Source organism: Gastrolobium bilobum, unplaced genomic scaffold, assembly GCF_033153095.1.
Source record: "Gastrolobium bilobum isolate Gb01-03AN ecotype WA unplaced genomic scaffold, APGP_CSIRO_Gbil_v1 utg359, whole genome shotgun sequence".
Lineage (NCBI taxonomy): Eukaryota > Viridiplantae > Streptophyta > Magnoliopsida > Fabales > Fabaceae > Gastrolobium > Gastrolobium bilobum.
This window is the reverse complement of record NW_026897777.1, coordinates 126409-134005: the sequence shown is the minus strand read 5'-3', so window position 1 is coordinate 134005 and position 7597 is coordinate 126409. Positions and strand designations below refer to the sequence as shown.

Genomic DNA, 7597 nt, shown 5'->3' with positions numbered 1-7597 from the left:
ATTTCGTTTGAAATTTTTTGCAATTGATCTTGTAAACCTTGGGGTTTTTGTTCTACGTGATAAGAGTTTTCTATTCATATATCATATGCATGTTTTTATTGAGTATTCTAAGAAAATTTCAAATTTGAATTTTTGAGTTTTATTACAAGAAAGTTTAGAAAAATTTCAAATTATTTTCAATCGATACATTGAAACCTTAAATTGCTTTGAGATTTTTAAAAAATAAATTTTTAGTTATCTATTGACACAAAAATAGTTTGAAATTGTTTTTATAGCGAAGAAATTTCGTTCATGAGTATATTGTTATGAAATATAGGATTCATATTATGAAAGTTTTAATCTTTCTTTAAATTGATATTGTTTAATTGATATAAAACGGAAAATTGGTTTAAGAATTTTAGTTCCACTATATTGTTTCGAATATAAAAGTCACACATTTTTGTTCCAAGAAAAATCATGATCCATAGCTTGAAAAAAAAAATTGAACTTCCAAAGCTCTCAAAAATCACTAAAAGTCTGCTGCTTTTGAGATGGATTATATTAGAATCGTGTTGGTTCATTATTTCTGGAATGTTTTGGGATGAAAATTGCTCAGAAGTTTGCTGTTTTTGAGCTTTGACGAAACTCTCATGGAGGAACCCAGTTTCGAGCGGGTCAACTCGCCAAAGGAAGAAGAAGACAATGCAATAGAGAAATCTTATAAAATTCTAGGGGTTAGGATGAGAGGCATCCTACTTATATTTCTCACTAAAAAGTCTCACGAAATTCACATCAATAGAAAATCCATTAAAATCGTCATATTTTTTAGCGAAAACTTCAAAAAAAAAAAAAACCCCTACAAGTTTCCTCAAAATTATTTAACCCCCTCCCCAAAATTTTTAATCATTTACCCTTTTACTTAAAATTTCTTTATCACTTACCCCCCTAATTTGATTTTTCATCCAAAATTTTATTAACAGAGTTAAATTTTTTAAAAGGTACCAAAATTACCCTTAATAGAAAAAATAAAAACATAATTTCCTCACCAACGTAGTTTTATACAAATTCACGTAAGAAAGACATGAATGTAAATCAGCGATTGAATTCTCCCTCTACTCTCATTGACACAGAAAGCAATGAAATAGCACCTTCTGCATGTTTGCTTGGTAATGTCATATGATTAAGGGAAAAACAAGGCATATATGAAGCACAGAACGTAAAGCTTTTCAGTTGCTATGCAAGCAAAATAAAGTGCGGCTCTGAATAAATTTATAAAGTCAAATTTATTGATCATATAATAGCAGAAAAACTTATAACAGAAAAGGGAAGATCTAAACCTGCTGAGATGATGCCTCTTTAATCATTTTATTTGAACAATGGCACCAACAATTGTGAGTGTGGTGTTTAATAGCAATAGAATTTGCAGGAAACAATTTTAATAGTTACTAATTCTAACAAGGCTACCTTAAAGAAAACATTCTGTGAGTTCGTCTAAAACTGCGTTTGTGAGGAAATTATGTTTTTCTTTTTTCTATTAAGGGTAATTTTGGCATTTTTTTTTAAAATTAACTCTGTTAACAAAATTTTAGATGAAAAATCAAATTAGGGGTAAGTGATAAAAAAAATTTAAGTAGGGGGGTAAATGATTAAAAATTTCGGGAAGGGGTTAAGTGATGTTGAGGAAACTTGTAAGATTTTTTGAAGTTTTCCCTATTTCTTAATACCACAAGATTTTTTTTTCTTTGTTTAAAATCCTGATTGAATACCAATAGATTCGAAAGGACTCTAAATTAATATTTTAAAATCCTAATCGAATACCATGTGACTTTTTTTCAATCCTTTAAAATCTTAATTGAATACCAACAAATTTTTTTCTCCAAAAATAATCAATTAAAATCTTTTGAAATCTCAATCCAATACACCCCTAGTTCTTTATTTAAAGTTGTTTCACGTTCATGCAATTCTAGTCTTTGCTACAAGCTTAGATGTATGATATTATTTTCCTAGTGCTTGTATATCCTAGTTTTGAGGATTACTCTTATAAATTGAAGTAATCTAATTTCTTATATATTGATTTCTTGTTTTTAGAGGTTTATACAACAATCACAAGACTAGCTAAACCATGGTCGAGATTTGTTCAACAGAAGATATGCCTACAAAGACTGTCAGATTAGCCCTGAAATAGCACCGAACCTACGTTTGAAGTAGAAATTATTCGCAGGCAAAGATATAACACTTAATAACTAACAACTTACCTAACATCTCAATCTATTAAGTGATGGTCTTTAATAATTTTCTATTATATCTTATTAACATTCCCTCTCACCCAGGGGTTATTTGGGATTGAAGTGTAGATATTATATAGGTTCATTTTGGTTATTTTGAACCTGAGTCTAATGAAATACCGGGCTACAAAAACGAAATCCCATATTGCAAATATTAAAATCTTTTGTAAGACTTCTCTCTCTATATCCTTTTTTCTAAATGCGATGGAAAGTTAGAAGTTAGGATTTCTTATAAATTATCTACATTTCTCACCTTTAGCATAAACATAATTGATCCTTCTGTATACTCATTTCGTACTTACCTCAAACTTAAACGTATGATCCTTATTCTCATAAGCTTAACCATTAAACAAGACTACATAAGCGATTATAATGGTATCACAAGCCTTAATTAATATCCAAACATACAACAGATTATATGCGTTTCAATATGATCGAGTCCAGAGAATTCCAAGAATATATATTTGTTCAACTTCTTGCTACTGCTCGTTCAGCCCATCTTATTCACAAATAAAAATCATAGAACACATGACATGAGATCATGGATCATGTTTCTTTATTTCCATCACTAACCACAGAAATTTTCTTAGACGCAAAAGGCATAAAGCGAAGTTCCGGAAGTGAGGTTTCCAAGTACCAATCCGTTACCTATCTTATATCCATTTCCAAAATATATGCACCCATCACTAATGGACATTCCACCAAACACTGTTGATCCGGTCTCATAAGACCACATAATTTCACCAGTCTTGCCATTTATTGCATAGACAGGTCCTTTAACATTTCCGGATCCCACAAAGACAATGCCATTAGCTACACTAACAGGACCAAAAGCAGGGGCATTACTGGGGTTGGCTATGGACCATAAGATCCTACCACTCTTTGCCTCCATAGCAACCCACCCTCCACTAGTTGTAGTCTTGTTGGATGGTAAAAGAGTGAACATTTTGCCACCAAAATTAGCAATGTTAGTGTAGACCCTTTCTTCGTCAGTGGCTGCTCCCCATGATCCACCTCCTGCAACCCCACCAGGACCAGCTTCCTGCAAATTAAATATGAAATAAAGAAAATTTTCAACGGACAACATGTATATAAAAAGTCCATGGCTCACAAAATAAACATGAACATGGATCCTGCTCTAGAGAGAGATAATGATTAATGATATTCTTAAAAAAAAAATTACCGTAGACCAAATGAGCTTGCCATCATCTCGGTTCAATGCCCAAGTAAAACCACTCTTTTGTACAGCAACAACAACGTCTAGTTTGGTTCCATTTACATCAATTGGGAGCATCATTGGTGCTTCTCCAAAATCAGCATCAGGGTTAGGACCTGGTGGACAATTAGGTGTTGACAAGTTATTGCAAGCAACGAACCACACATCATATCCTCCTAATTGGTGGTACCATTTGATTTTACCACTATCCAAGTCAAGTGCAATGATTGATTCAGAGTGATTGTCTGGTTCAACACACTCATCAGGATGAGTTGGTCGACTTAAATTATTCTCTCGTTCTTGACATTGGCGTATGTGCAAAGGGGCAGAGTACAAGTTTCCAGTGGCAATGTATATATGATTCCTTGAGACATCAATGGAAGGGCTACTTCCCCATATAGCTGCTCCAGCATATTCTCCTCGTTCTCCATGGTTATTAGGTAGCATGAAGGTTTGCCATAAGATGCTACCAGATTGAATATCAAGCTTTAAGAGGCTTCCCCGAAAGGTGCAACATTCTTCAATACTGAGGATTTCTTCTGCTGAAGCTGTACCAACATAAAAGGCCCTGTACATATATAGGATGGCCAACTTTTTCTTATATATATATGACGATGTAATAATTATGCATTAACATGAACATGACTAACCTATACATCTTAAAACAAGTAATAGTATCACATGACTAATATTTGTACTAAATATGATAACCGCGACTCATCAACTGTACATGTAGATCTATGTTGCACTGACATTTCAAAAAACTTGACGTGTCGTGTTCGATATTTCTCGACACCCCAACATTTTTCGATACTCTGACATACTCCGATATTTATAATATTTGAAATTATATTAGATATCATGAAAAAAATTGGTCGATGCTTTATCAAATTGATATAATAAAAATTAAAACTAATATCGAATAAATCTCACTGCAGTGTATAAAAGATTTTCAACTTGAAAATATAATAGTAAATATTTAAATCTTATGTTTCTTTGCAAAAGTGATGGATATTTTAAGTATAGTTTCATTTTTTGGTTAAATTATTGAATAATAAATATAATATACACTACATAAATTAAAAATATTATTTAATACCAAAATATGTCCTAATGTATCGAAATTTAATGTTTTTTAATATTTATGTATTGGAGTGTCCTGGGTGTCAGTGTCGGGCCGAGTTTTTAAACACTACATTACACAATCACTTTTCCTACAAGATAATTCTTATAAAACCCAACCTTTAATAGCAAAATACCAAATACCTAATAGCTTTATAAACCATTCATTTATAATAAGAGCTAAGCACAATATTGTAACAACGACAAAATCGGGTAGCTATTCTGAGTTAAAGGAGAGAAATATGAGATTAATGGGCTAGGTGGTCTATACATCAAGGTCTAAAACATGTCTTAAATGGCATAATTTTAATTATGAGTATAATATTTTTCTTAAGATAAAGTTATATCCTAGAGAGACATAAAATAGTGAATGACATGTGTGAAAAGAAGAGAGAAAAAAATGAATCTCTCTCACTTTTTGTATCTACTAAAAATACGTATTTATAAGTCATTAGGATTGATGAGGGGTTTGAGTTTTGAATGAAGTCCTTAGTTCAAATTTAGTGCCACCATTGAATGAGGTCATATGTGAAATATTAAACCATATACAAGTCAAACATACTTTTAAAAGACGAGTATTAATTTATGATGGCGTTATTGAATATTAATTTTGTTATAGCATTGAATAAAGAAGGCTTACGTTAGAAATAATGAGATTAATGTTTCTCATGATGTAAGTAATTTTATTTCCTACGCATAGATAAAAGTAAGTGGACCTATGTGGGGCAATATGAAAAGAAGAAATAGAAAAAAATGAGCTTCACACACTTTTATATATGTGTAAAAGATAAAATTATCTTTTTCAACATGAAAAACACTAATTCCATAAATAATTACAAGTAGGGTGGCTGCTAGTTTTTTTTTTCCGTAAAATATAAAGAATTATAAGGTATTAACATCATCTTCAAACTAACAAGTTGATCAGCATCTGACTCCTCATAATAATAAACAATTTCATGACAAGTTAATTTACTCCTAAATATATAAAACCCAAATAGAATGTTAACCCAATAGCAAAGTCAGGTCAACATGTCAATAATCCAACCACATGTTCGCAATTAAAGCAAGCATAATGGATGTGACTTTAGAATTTGGAGCAATGTGCTATAACAGATCTTTTAATGTCCTTTAATCATTTCACTTATTAAAAAAACAAAAATCATTTATTATCGTTGTATGTGGCTAATTAAAGGCGTTACAATGAATCACCAAATTAAATTGGAAAATTATTGATGATAGCAAAATTATTAATGGGTATAATAAGAAGATACTAACCCTCTGTGGTAAGTTCCAGACATAGTCACAACGCCAGAGTTGTGGCTGTCCAAACTAGTTTGCCAAACTAAGTCACCTGTTGATCTTTTGACAGCAATAACAACAGCAGGGCCATATATTCCAACTATGAGGAGTTCACCTGCTATGGTTGGTGTTGCCCTTGCCACTGTCCAGTTAACACCGGGTACAAAGCCTGTTGCATTTAGGCCTGTTAACTTGTGCAAGTTCTGCTTCCACACAAGTGATCCATCACATGCTCTCACTGCAAAAATGTCCCCATTCCATGATGGAAAATAGAGAGTGCCATCAAAAATTGCTGGAGTTGCAGTTATGTCTTTGCCTGCATAGAATTTCCACTTCAAACTTAGGTTGGAAACAGTTTCAAGGCTGATCTTGTGTTCCTTGCTGGCATATCTTCTGTTGTATATATCTCCACCATGGTTTAACCAATTTTGTATCATTTTTGTTGACTGTGGTTTGGGTTCCTCTGGGGAAAGCCTGTACTGAAATCACTCAACAATTGCAAACTCAGTTTAGTGCATTAATATAGTTTGTACTCATATATATCATAATTAATATGTATCATAAATTTCATGTACACACACGTAAATGAAAAAGTAAAAAAAGATTTTTACACACCATTTCATTAATGTTTTTTTTTTTTTTTACACTTGCTTGTTTGGGTAAAAAGAAAGTGAAGGTATATATATATATATATATATATATATATATATATATATATATATATATATATAAAAGTATATTTGTCTTGGTCTATTATACACATAAAATTTTACAAGAATAGTATGCAAATAACTTTGTTGACGGAAAAGATGTAAAGAAAACGAGTATAGAGTACTGGAGGCTTACATCAGAACCTTGGGAAACTGAACTTGTTAGTAGACATAATACAAACACAGAAATAACAAAAGTGGTGATTTGCTCGAACGGTGACATGATGTTGGGAAATTGGAGATGCACTATATAGGTATAATCGTGTTAACATTCAAGAGTTTCCATGTTTTGACATATCACCATGTAGTCTAGCTATATATAGGAAATGTATTGAGTTAACACAATCTTAATTAACTCGAGACAAGTTTATTTCGCTGGGCAATGGCGGACCTGTGTACTTCTAAGTGTGTGCAATTGCACACACAAATTTTTTTGGGAAAAAAAAGAATAAAATATATTTTGGGTCATCAACAAAAATTACAGAATCCAATTTAATCTCTTAAAAAAAAGTCGACTCCTGATTTCTTTAAATTCTAAAATAGACCCATGTTAGTTCTTTTGAGGGATTAACGTGGATCTTTTTGAATTTCTGAGAACCATGATTTTGATTATCTGGGTCTATTTTTGAATTCTGACAGATTATAGTAGACTTTTTTTTTCCTAAAAGATTAAATTGAGGCCCGTAATTTTTGTTGAGGACCCAAAATGTTATATTGTAACAGTTTAGTTGATTCTTGATTTTTTTTTTTATATTAAGTTAAAAAAAATTTATATTCTTTTGTATTTTAATATGTTCAAAATTTTCTTTAATTTTTTTTTCTTTATTCTTTTATTCTAAGTGTGCAGACATTAAAAAAAAAAAATTCTAGGTCCGCTATTGTTCCCTAGTATTGTCACACGCTTAGATTCTTTGAGCCGGTTCTGAGACTAATTCGGAGTATGGGGTGAGTCAGGAATGAAAATATTTAAACCCTCCAAAAGGTGA

At 31.6% G+C, this 7597-nt stretch overlaps 1 protein-coding gene across 1 annotated transcript; it reads right to left on the bottom strand.

Moving 5' to 3' along the window:
* Positions 1–2850: 2850 nt before the first annotated feature.
* LOC133310218 (uncharacterized) lies at positions 2851–6834 on the bottom strand. Its single transcript, XM_061511113.1, has 4 exons — positions 6748–6834; positions 5878–6380; positions 3448–4048; positions 2851–3306 (listed from the first exon to the last, which is right to left on the bottom strand). The coding sequence occupies exons 1-4, from the start codon at positions 6832–6834 to the stop codon at positions 2851–2853; spliced, it is 1647 nt and encodes a 548-aa protein (XP_061367097.1).
* Positions 6835–7597: the final 763 nt, after the last annotated feature.

What these genes read in the sequence shown, in the direction of transcription:
- LOC133310218 (XM_061511113.1), bottom strand. Translation starts at nt 6,834, where the DNA reads ATGTCACCGTTCGAGCAAATCACCACTTTTGTTATTTCTGTGTTTGTA. An exon ending in CAGTTTCCCAAGGTTCTGAT is followed by an intron (nt 6,381 to 6,747) that starts GTAAGCCTCCAG and finishes GAGTGATTTCAG; the next exon opens with TACAGGCTTTCCCCAGAGGA. An exon ending in GCAAGCTCATTTGGTCTACG is followed by an intron (nt 3,307 to 3,447) that starts GTAATTTTTTTT and finishes TTTAATTTGCAG; the next exon opens with GAAGCTGGTCCTGGTGGGGT.